This window comes from Meles meles, chromosome 1 (genome assembly GCF_922984935.1).
Source record: "Meles meles chromosome 1, mMelMel3.1 paternal haplotype, whole genome shotgun sequence".
Taxonomy (NCBI): domain Eukaryota; kingdom Metazoa; phylum Chordata; class Mammalia; order Carnivora; family Mustelidae; genus Meles; species Meles meles.
In genome coordinates this window covers 208,626,950-208,642,054 of record NC_060066.1, presented here as the reverse complement: position 1 = coordinate 208,642,054, position 15,105 = coordinate 208,626,950, and the positions used below count along the sequence as shown (strand labels likewise).

Sequence of the window (15,105 nt, the reverse complement as noted above, 5' to 3'; positions counted from 1 at the left end):
AGCTGCTCAAGCCCGTGTGCGTGGTGGGCTGGAGGCGGAGCAGGGGACCTAGCTGCGGCTGTGACTTGTTCCCTTGGAAAGAAAAACAACACTGAGCCCAGCCTCCCTAAGGAAGGAACAATGCCCCACCCATCAGGGCAGTGCAGGCTCAAGCCACCAGACATCCCACTGCCTGGTGACCCAGGAGCCGGCTCTCTGAGCTCCGAAAAACAATAAAACACCGTCCTTAGTCCCAGCTGCTTCTCTTGCTCAGCGTCCCCTAAGAGCTGCCCCTCTGCCTCAGCCAGCCACCCTGGGAAGGAAGTGAAGGGGGTACACCCGTGACCCTGGCTGCCTCTTCTGCCATCAGGCTGCTCTGTGGACACCTACCCCCACCCTCCCCCTGCTGAGCCAGCGAAGACCAGCAGGCAGGGACTGGGAACCAGGACTGGGACAGCTTCTACGCATCTAGCAGTCACTGTCCCTGGGCAGTGGGGCTCGGGGGCTGACTCCTGGGGAGCAGCGCCAGGCAGCTTCGGGAGCAGGCTGAGCAGAGGGTCAGAAGCAGCTGGCAGTAAGAAGTCCCATTTAAAAAAAATAAGCCAGGAAGCAGTCAGTCCTGCTCTGTTGAGCCTTATCTTTGCCCTTGATAGTAACAGGCAGGGTATCCCCTCCACTGCCAGAGGGGATAAAGGGCAGGTCAAGGGCTCCACCAAGTATAAGGGTTCAGATGCCTTTAACCTCTACGAGGCACCTTCCCTCTTGAACCACCAGAGTACAGAAACAGTTCTTCTGAAAAGCAGCACAGGAGAAAAGTGAAAGTCCTAGCTGGCTCGCGGGCAGACGGGCGGGGCGGGCCTTATCAGGCTATCAGAAATGCTGGCCTTATCAGGCTTCAGGCCAAGGCCTGTCTAGAAGCCTGGCAGGCGGCCCGCCAAGCAGGTGGGCAGGGCAGGGTCTGCCCCTCCAGCCACAAGTGGACAAGCCAGCAGCCACCACCTCCGCTGGGCCAGTGTCTTCCGCAGCGCCACAAATGCCTGCCACCCGGGGTTCACTTTACTGCCCTTCAGTTCCCAAGTGCAAGGTCACTGGCAGCCCCAGGCCTGCTCCCAGCGGCTGCCCTGGTCCAAGGGCTCAGTCAGCAACAACGGCCCTCTCTTCTCAGGCAGGACGTTGTTCCGCCCACCACGGTCCTCAGCAGGACAGGGTGCACTCCTCAGGGTGCACAGACTCTAAGCCGATCGAGGAATGCCAAGCTCCCCCATGGGGCTGACTCGGGTCCGGCCAGAGCCTGGAAGCCTCACGCCAGTCTAGCTGCCGTCATCACGTGAGGAGTGGAGGCTGGAACTGGGCGAGAAATGCCAAAGAGGGGTCCCCGGGAGAACCAGGCCTGGGAAGGAGGAAGGCAGGACAGCAGGGGCCTTGGGCTCAGGCCACGAGGGTACGGGATCACAGAGCCTCTGTGTCTTGCTCTGGCGCGGGCCCGTTGAGAAGTTCGAATGTGTCTTCCACCACCTGCCACAGGCAGTTGTCCAGCGGAAACTCGTTGTCCACCAGGTTGACCAGGAAGTAGTTGTCGTGGATGTACTGGATGATCATGCGGGACGGCGACTCCTCCTCGTACAGCTTGCCCCACTGCTCGATCCACAGCGCGAAGGCTTCGTCCTGCAGCCACACGCATGCGCACACACAGACGCACAGACGTGCACGCACAGGCAGGCAAGGTGAACAGAGCTGCCCTTGGGTCAGGGCTCCACATTCCTCGCTCCTCGCCCCAAAGGCCTCTAAGTGGCCCCACAGGACACTTCCAGGAATGGAACACAGGCTCCCAGCCAAAGTCGCCTCCAGCCCAGAAACCAACACCGAGTCCGGGTCAGGACCCAGCCAGAAGGGCGGAGCCCACGTGCCCCGGCGATGGGGTCCCATGACACCTCCCGCTTAAGATTTGCTGGGTGTGCGGGGCACGCCCACTCCCGGCCCCTTACCTTCCAGAACATGAAGCTGACAGGATCGACCACCGTAGGCTGGATGATCTCCCGCCCCGGGAAGATGCCCCAAGTGACCGCGTTGGGCTGCAGCTCAGGGGCGTTGGTGATGTTTTCACCCTGCGGGCAGACGGGGGTGGGAGGGTGGTCAGAGCAGACGTGCACGGAGACACTGCAGTCATCTGCTTGCCTGGGAACTCGCAGGGGTGGGGCAGGGGTGGGCCGTGGTTCTGGTGGAGGAGGAGGCTTTGCTCCATCCCCTCCACCTGCCCCTCCCAGCCCTGCAGCTCCGGGAAAGGGGGGGTGGGGCACTTCCTTCCTCCTCCCTGTGCTCCTAGCTCCACACCCCCCAGGTCCCATCCCCCATCTGCATTCCCCACATCCACATCCCCCACATCCGCATCTCCCGCATCCCCCTCATCCGGAGGTCCTGCTGGCTCCTGCTGGTTCCCTTTATGGGTCTGTGGATCTGTTGCTGTGTGTCTACCCGGGCAGGCTGCCCCTTGCTACTTGACTTGACACAAGGGCCTCTGGGATTCTAGTCTTCCCTGGTCCTATTATCCACACCCCGTCCGCCGTGACCTGTCTATGACAAAATGCGAGCCAGGCCATTGCTGCAGGGAAAGGCTCCCTCTGGCCTTCAGGGGAAACCCAATTCCCAGCAGCATGGTCAGTAGTCTTAACCTTACTCTGAACCCACCCAGCAGTGGCCCCATACGTCGGCAGACAACGCCTTCGCAACCCTCAGCCCATTCCCCATGATGCCTGCTCCTTGTCCTCAAAGATTCCAACCACAGGGGACCCCTCCAAGCTTTCCCTGAGCTCCCAGATTAGACATCCCTTCCCTGGGTCCCCAGCATCCCATACTGAACCTTACTGTTTAAAAGCGCAACCCGATTTGTAATTGCCCACAGACTGGTCCCCCTCCCTACACTGGGGGTCCTCTGGGCTGAGGGCAGGGGTCTGGCTCTGGGTGTACGTTTCCACCATGCCTGGCCAGCGCTAGGTGCTCAGTGCTCGCAGACAGATGGAGTAAACACGGTGCCCTCAGCCCCTGGACACGGGGCCTGCTAAGCACTGGCTAAAGCCCAGGGGCCAGCCTACCTTGACGTCCACGATGTGGTAATTAACCCGGAGCTCGTACTTCTTCAGCACCTGCAGAAGCGCCCCCACTGTCTCCCGGGAGGTGAAGAACTCCAAGTAGGCCTATGGGCGGGGGGAAGGTGGGGGTGGGGGGGTGGACCAGCACATCAAACCCAGTCCTTGCACACCCCTGCCCTGTGTGCACCGCGACTGGACGCTGGCCCTCCTGACATCCCAGAGGCGCCCTCGCAGACACCTGTGGCAGGACTTGAGGCCCTGGGGCTAGCGTGGCCACGTGGACCGAATCACAACTGAGAACGGGTGAATGCAAGCAGGGGGGAGGGGAGCAGGCGTGTGGGCTTTGTCCGTCTAGACAGGTCTGAGGGGCAGCTGCCTCCCTTCTCCCGGCCAGGGAAGGCCCCATGGAGAAGCCGCTTCAGAAGCCGGACGGAATGCCCGTTTGGTAAGCTGAGACGCAGGAGGGGCCCCGACACATCCTGGCCGCCCCACTCACTGGAGGCTAACAGTGCCCCCAGGGCTTCCGCAGCACCGAGGGCCTGCGGGGATGTGGCCGGGTTCATGGCCTGCAGGGGGGGCACGGTACCCCCATCCCACAGTTGAGGAAACTTAGTCTGGAGAGGCTGAGCCATGGGGTCGTGCTGAAGGGAGACAGCGGGGCAGGGACTGAAAACCCAGCTCTTTCAAACTCCAGAGCCCCCAGGCTACAGTTCTAGAACGGCGTTTTAACTCCAGCAGCCCTAGGAGAAAGGTGTCAACTCGGGACACCAGTAGCCGTTCCACTTAGGAACGCTTCCTCCGTTCTTCCCACGTGCCCAGCATTTCATGTGCTTTGTTCATTTCGGCCCCAGAGCATGATGGGCTCTCTCTGCCTTTCACAGAAGAGACAGCTCAAGCGCATGGCAGCCAAGCGACCTGCATCCCCAGGTCTGACTAAACACGTGAGCTCCTGTCCGCACCGTCCTCTGCCCCCCAGAATAAGGAGACCCCAGAGAGGGAGGGGAGCTTCTCTGTCCCCATCTCCAGGGAACCCCTGGGGGCTGGCCAACATGGGCCAGCCCTGTGTGTCCCTGCCGCACCTTCTGGAAGACATAGCCCCCACTGGGGCCCCAGCCCACGATGGGGTCGGAGGACGGCTTCCCATTGATGTTGGGCTGCGAGTTGATGGTGAGGATCCCCTGCCGGTTCACGCGCAGCAGCTCCTCCTTCATCAGGCTGGTCTCGGCCGCCAAGGGCTCATCATTCCACGGGAGGCAAGTCACCTGGGGCAGAGGGTGAGCCGGGCTGGGCTAGCGATCACCCCGGGCACCCTGGGCACCCTCCCTCTCGCGGGCTCCACCTGTGCGTCCATCAGCCCATCTAGGTGTCCCAGGTGGGGACTTCCCAGCTCACCCTCCCCTTTGCGGAGGTGCCCCACTCAGACAGAGATGGGAGGCTTGGGTGGGGATGGGCAGGGGGAGACAGGGCAGGGGGTTTAACCAGGAACCCCAGCATCACTCACCTTATAGCCATGTTGGTTGGGCTCTCCAGAGAGGTAGTGTGCAAAGACCTCAAAGACGCTTTCTTCGCTGGTCAGCTCCTCCCCCCACATCTTCAGTAGCTCTTCCCTTGGGGACTTACTCTTTAGGTAGAAGAGGTAGTAGTCCTTCAGCTCCCCGAAAGCTGGTGAAGAGGAATTGCCCCTGGCAGAGAAGGTGCCCAGAGGGCAAGGCATACTCCTGACCTGGGGCTCCTGACAGAGGGACAGTTGTGCCCACCTGCCCAAGGGGCATTCCTGTGAACCCTGTCCCATACCGCTCCCCAAAAAGCATGCCAATAAGCAGGCAAACTCCCTCTGCCTCCCTCCCAAGAAACAGGATGCCCTTGCAATGGGTTGCCTGCGGGTGCTCACCAGCGGCCGTTGGGGAACTCATCCCACTCTTGCGTGCGGTAGATGTAACTCTTTGGTCTGGAGGCCCAGAAGATGGGACGTACATCTTCCTCCCGGCGCTTCGGGTGGGCACTGATGGCCCAGGGCAGGGGACGCCTGGGTGAGAATGGAGACAGGATGAATAAGGGACAGGCTAGAGGAAGCAGGAAAGGCAGGGGTGGGGAGGGTGGGGACAGCAATCAGCCTGAGTTCTCTGATCTATGCATGGAGTTCCCACTGAGACAGAAGCCTAAGTGTCCGGCTAGCCACGGCAGACACCCCTCTGTATCACCGTGATAGCCAGCACTGCTAAGGCATGCTCGTTCTGTGACCTCTCTCTGCCTTGTCTGCCCATCTGACATTCCTCTGTGCCTCCCAGGCCCAAATTCGGGGCCAGTGGCGTCACCTGGGATCCTCAATCCACATGCCCAGACGCTTCAGCACCTCTGTGGTGGCCATCTCGCGGTTGAGGGTATAGAAATGGAGGCCTGGCACCAAGCCACTGGCCAGAAGCTCCTGGCACAGGCTCACGGCCTGCTCAATGCCATAATTTCGGATGGCATCATCATTGTCTTTGATCGGCTCGATCACATCCTTGATCTGCTGCGGTACCTCCAGCTTGGACAGTTTCACGAGCTGCCGAAGGGAATGGTAGCCCTGTACGAGACACAAAGGGCTGTGGGGTGCTGTCTCCCAGCCCATCTCTCCCCCCAAAATACTTACCGCCCTTTCCATCCCACCAGGCCTCCCGGCCAACGGCAGCGTCACACAGAGTGACTCAGGAAAGCCAGTCCAGGTTGTAGGAGCACCCCTGCCTTGTCCGGCTTCTTCCACTCAGTGTAGCAGCTGCCTACAGCATTCCCGCCCTGGGGCTGAGCTAGCCCTTCCGCCCCTAGGTGTGTTTATTGATAACTTGGTGGGCATCAAGGCCAGTGGCTCCCAAGCTGCACTGATCATCAGCACCACCTGTAAAATTTAACAAGTAACATGCAAGTTCTCAGGCCCCACCTCAGACCTGTGAAATCAGAACCTCCAGACAGGAGATCTGGAAATCTACCTCTCAAAAAAAGTTTTTCAAATGATTTTGATGACAGTCAAGTTAGGGAAACACTGATTTTTTTTTTTTTTTTTAACCAAGATTTATAATGAAAGATATAATCCCTTTTAGGGACACTGGTCAGCAGGTCCCTCCAACAGACACTGGTGCTGTTTTGGGGGCAGGGGGTGGCTCAGGGGGAACCAACGTGGGGAGGCATGTTGCACCCATCTGAAGGGAGAGCTCCTGAGCATCAGGCACTGGATTTCACACCAGGGCCCTGGCTTGTGCTGGGAGGCGGGTGGAGGGAGGCCATGGAACCTCCAGGGACCCTCACCTGAATAGGAAAGATGCCAGGGAGGATGGGGCAGGTAATGCCTATCTCGCTGCAAGCCTTAACAAATTGGAAGAATGTGTCAGCCTCAAAGAAAAGCTGGGTGATGATGAAGTCGGCTCCTGCGGACACCTTCTCCTTCAAGTACTTCAGGTCGGCCTCAAAGCTCCCTGCGTCGGGGTGGCCTTTGGGGTAACCTGCCGACAGGGATGACAGTAGGGAGAGGCTGGCTCCCACATGCTCAAGGTGAGTGAGGAAGAGACCAGAAAGCTGGGAGCAGAGAGCCCTCTGCCTCAGAGGTTCTGGGCTTGACCCCAGCAATACCGCAGCAGACAGGCCAAGATGGTGAGCAGCTGCGCTTCTTACTCTAGCCGTGACCCTTGGTGAGACGTGGCCTAGGGCGACCTGCCCAAGAGGTGGGGGGAGGGATGGCACCCAACTCCCTGTGCTGTCCTGCTTCAGGTCCGTGGCAAGCGGCCAAGCAAATCGGCCGGCATGCTGGGGCCACAGAAAAGAGAAAATGTCACTTTTAGCACGGATCTGGCAGCATCTGGGGTCCTAGGCTGGAGTCTGGGCACTGGATTCAAAACCGTGCTTTTAATTTAACACGAAGATTACTCAGGGGTCCGAGAGAGTGGACATGAGAAACCACATTGCCCAGGGAAGAAGTGAAGAAGGTAGGCATGTTCCATCTGAAGGGGAGAATGGAGAGAACCCCAGAACTACTTCCAAAAGCCCAAAGGTCTGTCGCAGGGGAACAGGGATTCACCTTCAAGTTCCTTATTAGTCCTAGTCTGTGTTGCTTCTGACGACAGAGCCAGAATTGGTCCCAGAGAGCTGCCTCACCCTGGAAGGAGCAGCCCCACCAACAAGTAACAAGCTTCTGGAGACCACGTGCCAAGGATGCCAAGGGCCAGATTCCAGAACTGCCTGGGAGGCAGGACCCCGTGTCACCTGGGCTCCTTACTAGCTCTGTGAACCCTATGTCTGCTTCCTTTCCTGAGCAACTGAACTCACAAGCAGCCGTGTTCACTATCTGCAAAGGACGACCGTAGGCCTGCAGGAAGCTACGGGGGAGCGCTGGCTTCCTGAGCCTAAGCCCTGGGCAGGACCCCGAGCCTTGGCTGGGGAGCCAAGCTGCTTTGCTGTGATAAGGCCCTTCTGTTCTGCAGAAACCCCAAGTCATCAAAAAATGGATATAAAAATTTGTCTCAGGAGGCGAAGGGGTGGGAGGACTGAGCACCACCATTTTTCACTTTCAATAAGGCTATTTTTCCAGCAGCAATTTCAAAAAACAAGGTTTTAAAAGCTCAAGCTATAGCTCTAAATACTCCATTACCACCAAACACACGTAGCATTTGCTTACATTTAGATTTTGCCCGTTTACTGTATTTCCGGTCATAGCCAGCGTGGTGTCTTGACCCGGATCATCCCGCTCGTCTGCTTTACCACAGGCAGAGCCCCAGGCCCACACCTGCAAGCTCACAGCTCGGCCCATCTCCGCGCACGACCACCCAGCGCCAACTGCACACGTGTGCGCTCCCCAATTTACTGGCCAAACGGCGGCCCATGTGAGCCGGGAATGCTTGAGCAGGTGGGAATGCTCACGGCGCTCCTAACTCCTCATCGGGGCCTCCCAAGCTCACCTAAACGCCCCTTTGACTGTGAAGAGCGGATGTGCACACGGGGGTCTGGGACTAAGTTCAAAGCCACCGGTGACAACTTCTTTGAGGCCACGTGGATTAGTTTCTTAAATGCACATCCCTTTTCTGTGCTACTCCAGAACGTAGCCATGTTGGTTTTCATGTAAAAATGGTATGATTTTCCCCAAGAAAGTTTAGAAAAAAAAACGGTCATGTCAGGATGACATTCAGGTTAATCCCTGGACTTCTTGAGTCCCCGGCACACGCTGCCTCACCGTACCCAAGCCCTGGCTCGAGGAGCTGAGTCCCGATGCCAGCAAGTGGGGCTAAGAGGGAAGGCCGCCCCATCCATCTCGAGCAGGTGAGCCCTGCCTCTTGGCTGTAGCCCCTGGAACCGGAACTGCGCCGGTCTGGAGCTGACTCTGAGACCCGTCAGTCTGTCGGGACTATTGGCTGGAAGCCACTGTGTGCACTCGGGAGCTGGCGGCGGGTCATGTGTGTGCACGAGCATACACTCAGAGCTCCTGAAAGCGTGGAGCACGTGCGCAGTGGCAGGCAGAGATTGGGGGGCTCTGTGGCTCCAGGCAGAACGAGGGAAGCCTTGTTTCTCACTGCTTCCTGGTCCAGAGCCTCGTGAGGTCACGTAGTGTTTCCTGACAAGGGTTCCGAAATCCCCCCCCCCCCCAATCTTAACATCCTTTTTTTGTTTAAAGAAAAAGAATAGGGCTGGGAAGCAAGCTAAGAGCATAAAAAGGCAAAGGGATAAAAAGGCTTAAGGGCCGGTGGCAGCCTGGCAGGTGGTGGATGACAGAATGAGAGCGAGGACAGTGTGTGACGCGACTCTGAGCCTCCCTCCCCCGGCACAGGTGCAGGCCCACGGCGCCCTGGGTCACTGGGTCCCGAACTGAATGCCGGCGGGCCTTCTGTGTCTCTCTGGTTACGTCACGCTTCCCTTCCCTGTCCCCCCATGCTGGGAAGGCCCAGCCACTCACCTGCCACACAGATGTCAAAGTAGTCCCCGAACTCGCTCCGGATGTGCCTCACCAGGTCCGCGGCATAACTGAAGCCTCCCTCCTCCTCTTCCCACTGGTCACCCACGGGGTCTGCAAGGGGGGGCAGAGGCCGCAGTCAGTGGGTCTCACCCACGCTCCAGAGGGCCTTTATGATCCTTCTCCCTACCGCACCCCCAGGGCCGCCGGCTTCTCTGAGACCGAGCCTTGATTTTCCCAGCAGGGCACCTGGCAAGTGGCGGCCGGGAAGATGCAGCAAGCACTCGTCGAGCACCGACTCCGCGGGCAACGGAGGGGAGGGGACAGCCAAGCAGGGGACAGCTGCGGCTCTGCAGTCAGCCTGGAGCATGTGGGACCTCCTCCCTCCCCAGATCTGGGTGTGCTCAGGCACCTCCCCCAACCCTACTGCTCCCCCTCCCACCCTCTTGGAGCTCTTGCCTCCCAGAGGAGTTCCTGCTCCCAGGTGAGTCCTAGTGGGGAGCACCACCCCGCCCAGGTCCCTCTTCCCACACTCGGGTGCATGATGACAACAGGTGCCAGAGGTTCGAGGAGCCATCCCCCTCCGGGGATCAGTGCCAGAACTGGGCTCTCTGATCGCTGGAGCTGTGTGTGGCAAGGACAGTGGGCTATCAGGCAAGGCTGCACTCCTGACTGAGCTCCGATGCCAAGGCCAAGAGTCCAGAAGTGGGTCCGTCTGCGCGGCCCGACTGTGCTCACTACTCACAAGGCCGGCTGACACCACGGGCTGGGGGAGGACGCTGAGTGTGCTCAGTGGGGGACCCAGAGAAAAGTAAAGGGCCGTTCCAGGGACAGAAGAGGCCTTCCAGGAAGCAAGATCCCAGTGAGCAGAGGGCTGGCTCCACACCTCCCCGCAACGCCAAGATGTTCTTCAGGCCCAGCCGCTTGGCCTTGTGCAGGTAGCCAGTGATCTGCCCCTGGCTCTGACAGCAACAGGTCATGTGCAGGATGGTCTCCAGGCCACAGTAGTTCACGGCGGTGCTGGCGATCATCATGGAGGAGGTCTCCTTGTCTGAGCCGGGGTCCCCTGCTGGATGCCAGGTCACATCTATGAAGAGGGGACCACCTGCCCCCATCCGATCAAACCTGTAGGTAATTTCTTTCTGAAGAGGGGCTCCTGAGAGCACACGGCCCTTCACCACCTTCCCATGGGCTCTGGGAGGGAGGGAGACATCACAGGCCAGTCATAACCAGATGACCCACATTCATATCTGGGCGCTGCTACTTAGTAGCTGTGTGACCTTGGGGAAATTAATCTGATTGGGCCTCCGTTTCCTCATTTCAAAAACGTGCCAGAGAACAGTACTTCATGATAATAACACCGTGACAATATTAACGTAGATGGCTCCACAGCCCTCAAACAGTGCTTGGTACACACTGAACACTCAGTCAATGGGAACTCTGTTACGACGATTTTTTCTTAAGGATTTTATTTGAGAAAGAGAAAGAAAATGAAGGGGGGTAGAGGGGCAGAGGGAGAGGGAGAAGCAGACTCCCCACTGAGTGCGACCTGAGATCAGGGCCTGGGCTGTCAGATGCTTAACGGACTGAGCCCCCCCAGGCACCCCAGGTGGTGATGATTACAGAGATATCTGGTATCAACAATGCAACCCTTTTGTGAGAGGGCAGCCCTGCAGCCTTTTCAAAGTGCTTGCACTCGTATTATCTCGGGGGGAGTCAGACATTTTGTTGGTCAAAGGTATGGGGAACTCTCGAGTGGCAAGCAGAGGCTCACTCTAGGAAAAGGAAAAAAAGAGGGTGAGCAGACACAAGTTTCTTTCATGCTACACCTCCCTCCCCCCACCACCCCTGTGGTGCAGCAGCCAGCAGGCTTCTAGAACACGGCCACAGTTCCTGAATGAGACTCAAGAGCCACAGATGTGGACACACGCCTGTCTGACCAGCTGTAACATGGTATTTAAACACCCTGCTGCTGGGGCCCCTGGGCTGCTCAGTGGGCTGGGTGTCTGCCTTCGGGTCAGGTCACTGACCCCAGGGTCCCGAGATTAAAGCCCCATGTCAGGCTCCTTGCTCAATTGGCAGCTTCTCCCTCTCTTCTCCCTCTCCCTCTGCTGCTTCCCTTGCTTGTGCTTCCCCCATCAAATAAATAAAATCTTATTTAAAAAAAAAAACAAAACTCTCGTGCCTTTGAATTTCAAAACTTTCAGAGCGACACGTGAAAAATGCGAGTGGTACAATGCATAAACTTAAAAAAAAGGAACCACAAATCATAAGGCGCTAATGTAATTCATTTGGCATTTCTAGATTACGAAAGGTATTTAAGTCGAATTCCTAACTTACTGAAAATGTTCTCTAAGCCACTGCTTTATGACTTCCTAAACTGTATTCCTGCGTCAGTCCCAAGTTCTGCCAAAGAACGCAGTCTGAGAAAATCAACATTTTTAACCCATTGAAGAACGCATCTAAAAATTCCGCTGCAGGGCGCCTGGGTGATTCAGACGGTGAAGCGTCTGCCTCCGGCTCAGGTCATGATCCTGGGGTTCTGGGATGGAACCCCGCATAAAGTCTGCTTCTCCCTCTCCCTGCCTCCCTGTCCCTCTCCCTGCCTCCCACTTCCTCCCTCCCACTTCCTGCCTCCTGCTCCCTGCCTCCATATCCCTCTTCCTGCCTCCTGCTCACATGCGCGCTCTCTCTCCCAAATGAAATCTTTAAAAAAAAAATCCAAGGGACTTCTGCGGACAGCTGAGAAGCTGCAGCTCCTGGGTCTACCCTGCTTTTTTCCACCCCCGCTGGCTGCTTTCCCTGCCGGGTCAGAGTGTGACCCTCCCTGCAGCAGGGCTGTGGCTTTGCCTCCCCCAGGGCGCCCCTCATTCGGACCCCACCCCCCACAACTACATCAGCTCACCTTGAGATGAGATTGACAGCCCCCTCAGCCGTCCGAGGAGGGAAGAATTCTAGGGAGAACCACTTGTCCCCAGATTCCATCCTCCGCCTCATCTTCTCCCTGAGTCTGTCGTGGCGCTCGGGGTCCAGCCCAGGTGTGGAACATCTCGAACTCTCCTTAGAGCTCTCGCTGCCGCTGCTGCTGCCCTCCGAGCGGGGAGGGGGGCCGCCATCCCCTCTGGGTTCGTTCACCATGGCCAGGTTCCTGCTGCACGGAGTGGGGGCAGGAGCGTCAGAGGGCAGGCAGCCAAGTCCCGGAGCGGCAGGGTCAAGTGAGATGTGGCGTTTCCAGCAGGAAGAAGGCCAAGGAGGGTAAGGGTGACAATGCCCCCCCACCCCAGTGGCTCCACATTCTAGAGCTGTGACTGTCTATGCGACCTCACTCAAGCTTTGCTCTCCACAGCCGCCTGGCTCCACATAAACCAGCCCCCACCCGGCACAGAAACATGCTCCTTCCGCCCAGGGATCTTCAGTGACAGCTACCTGATGGAGGGTGGCACTGAGAACCTCACCCTGCCAGCCTCCAAAGCCCACAGTCCTAGGGAGGGGCCGCGGGATCTGGAAGGGAGAACCTTGGGTGTTGGATGGTCCATCTCCGCCAGCTGGGAAACAGAGTGGGTGGGGAAGAAACAAAAGGAAACTTCCCCAGCAAGTGTGTTCCTCTGGGTGGGAGGGAGCAATGACAGGGGCAGAGCCCAGAGCCAGACTAGCTGGGGCCCTGCGCAAGGGGGCGGGGGCAAGGCTTTCAGGCGGGAGGGAGGGCTAAGGCTCTAGTTGCAGAAGCCAGATGGAAGGAGGGGGACGGAGACTGCAGGGCTTGGTAGACAGGAGGCCAACAGACGTTCAGGGTCACCAGATTACTCTCCAAAGAAGGCAGAGCTCAGTCTGGCCCTGCCGGGAACATCTCCTGTTACTGGGAACAGTTTGCACACAGGATGGAAGGAGTGTGGGCGTGACAAAGCAGCCAGATTTGTCCTGAGTTCGTGCTACTCCAAAAAGTGGCACGAACTGTCACCGGCTGGGTTTCACAAGTAACCGGACCCAAATTCAATTAAGGGCGTGAATTTGTGTCCTACTCAGAACAAAAGCTGTTACATCCATGCCTGCCATCCCGGCTGTTCTCCTAACACACACCACGCAAGCTAGTTAATTTTAGGACTGCACAATCACCACATACGAAGCCCTAAGCCTTGGCAACCACAGGCAGGCCAGCAGAGGGCATGGCGTCACTGGCCAGTTTAGTGGGGGAAAATGAAACAAATACTTAAAAACAAGACAGAACACAATTCTTGAAGAGGAGTGTGCAGACACACCCTTTTAGTAGTGAAAATCCCATGTGTGGTGACACGGGACATCAGAGGAACAACCAGGCCAAGTTCATTCCTTTCAGGGGATAGTCACTGCTCAGCCAGGGTTGGTTGGTTTGTTTGTTTAAGACTTTATTTATTTGACAGAGATCACAAGTAGGCAGAGAGGCAGGCGGGTGGGGGGTGGGGGACGGGGGACGGGGGCGGGGGGGAAGCAGGCTTCCTGCCAAGCAGAGAGCCCGATGCGGGGCTCGATCCCAGGACCCTGAGATCATGACCTGAGCTGAAGGCAGTGGCTTAACCCACTGAGCCACCCAGGCACTCTTCAGCCGGGGTTTTTTAACTACTTGGGGGTCCTACACGTCTGAGAAATGGATGAACTCTACTGTTCCTTTCCCCTGAAACACACACAGGGGCACATAACACCAGTTTGTACACCCAAAGTCAAGACCAGAGTAAAAACACTTGTACCAATGATTTTTCTTCCTAGGGATGCCCATTTTTTATCCTGATCTAAAACTCCAGCTTCTCAGCAGGGACGGCCAAGGGGAGTAAGGAAACGGAGAAAATCAAGATCAGCCTAGCTGGCCCTTCTCCTCAATTCAAGACAGTGGCTCATTAATCGTCTGCTGGAACAAAACCAAGAGAGGGGGAGGAAACAGAACTACCTGCCCTTTCATTTACTTAATACAGACTTATTGCATTCCTAGTAAGTGCCAGGCACGTGCCTTCTACAGCCTCCTTCCTCACATCACTTCTTACCCATCTTACAGCTGGACTCCCACGGGGCCATAGGGTTGTAATTGTGGATTCATAGTTTTGACTCCTCTCCAACTCCCCAGTCCCCCGAGACCAGGGCGCAGTATCCTGCCTGGGGCATCCCCCCATGCCCAGCACAGTCATCACAGCCAGCACTCAGTGAGCGCCAATGGGTCAAGCGCTGTCCCTCTGTTCTCAAAATAACCCTCTGCCATTTACTTGCCACTTGCTTAATCTGTGCCGAGCACCGTGCAGTGAGCGAATACGAAACTCACCCCGCCCCGAAGAGCCAGGGTGGACACCTGGGGTCAGCCCGACACAGTGGGGCCGGACACTGCGGTACCAGCGGCCTACAGGTGCTCAAGCTGGGAGGCGAGTTTAAAAGACCGGAGCCGGAAAGACGCCTCCGGCACCCTGCTGGAAGACCACGAATCGAGTCACCCGGTCACTGGGTCAAGGTGGGGGCGGGGATGCGGGCCCAGACCCGGTCCCGGGGGCTGAGTCACCACTCCCGTCTCAGGGCCGCCTCCTCCCCGGGGTCCTCTCCGTCCCCGCCGGGTCGGAAAGTGAATTTTCCGTTCACAGCTGGAAGTCCCTGGGGGGTCTCAGCCATGGGCGGTTACACCAGCCCCACAACTGAGGGGTCGCGCAGAGCGGCAGAAGCCCACCGCCTAGAGGGGCGGGCCGGCCCTCTCGCTCCTCTCGCTCCCCGCCCCCAGGTGGGGTGGGCCTCACTTCCCGGATATCCCTCCCTAGCGACTCCACGCCTCGCCTCCACTCACCCTCCCGTCGCGGGTGACTCAGAGCGCGCGCGCCCCAAGCAGCTGCTTGACCAGTCTGTGGGAACTTGCGGCTGGAGGAGGGGGGGGCGGGGCGCGCGGGGGCGGGGCGCGGCGCAGGTGTCAGGTTGCCGAGGGAGGCGGGACCAGAGGGCGGAAACCATCCTTGAGAGCGACCGGAAGTCCGTCCCCGACATGGCCGCGCCCAAGGGAAGCGGGTCTTCCACCGTCATGTGACGCGGGCCCTCGCCCCACCCGTCTGCAGCCACTCCCTGTCTCGGTCCCAGGCTCGAGAGGACCACGTGACACTGTCGGGGGCCAGTCATGTGAGGCGCGGATTC

At 58.2% G+C, this 15,105-nt stretch overlaps 1 protein-coding gene across 8 annotated transcripts; it reads right to left on the bottom strand.

The window, feature by feature from the left end:
* Nucleotides 1-15,090, bottom strand: MTHFR (methylenetetrahydrofolate reductase). Of its 8 annotated transcripts, none has more exons than XM_045998537.1 (12): nt 14,768-15,090; nt 11,882-12,124; nt 9,722-10,101; nt 8,980-9,090; nt 6,348-6,541; nt 5,381-5,631; nt 4,957-5,091; nt 4,567-4,747; nt 4,145-4,327; nt 3,069-3,170; nt 1,965-2,084; nt 1-1,644 (listed from the first exon to the last, which is right to left on the bottom strand). In XM_045998537.1, the coding sequence occupies exons 1-12, from the start codon at nt 15,088-15,090 to the stop codon at nt 1,429-1,431; spliced, it is 2,439 nt and encodes an 812-aa protein (XP_045854493.1). In that variant the 3' UTR covers nt 1-1,428. The 8 variants fall into 8 exon arrangements, with proteins under 8 accessions (XP_045854493.1, XP_045854499.1, XP_045854506.1 ...); XM_045998543.1 differs by having other exon boundaries at nt 9,863-10,101; nt 11,882-12,127; nt 14,768-14,963; XM_045998550.1 differs by lacking the exon at nt 14,768-15,090 and adding an exon at nt 12,403-12,554 and having other exon boundaries at nt 11,882-12,127.
* Between the last annotated feature and the right edge of the window lie 15 nt (nt 15,091-15,105).

Coding starts and splice junctions, on each gene's coding strand:
- MTHFR (XM_045998537.1), bottom strand. CDS start 15,090: ATGACTGGCCCCCGACAGTGTCACGTGGTCCTCTCGAGCCTGGGACCG. Junction 6,542..8,979: donor CTTTGACATCTGTGTGGCAG/GTGAGTGGCTGG, acceptor CCCTGTCGGCAG/GTTACCCCAAAGGCCACCCC. Junction 5,092..5,380: donor ATGTGGATTGAGGATCCCAG/GTGACGCCACTG, acceptor ATTCTCACCCAG/GCGTCCCCTGCCCTGGGCCA.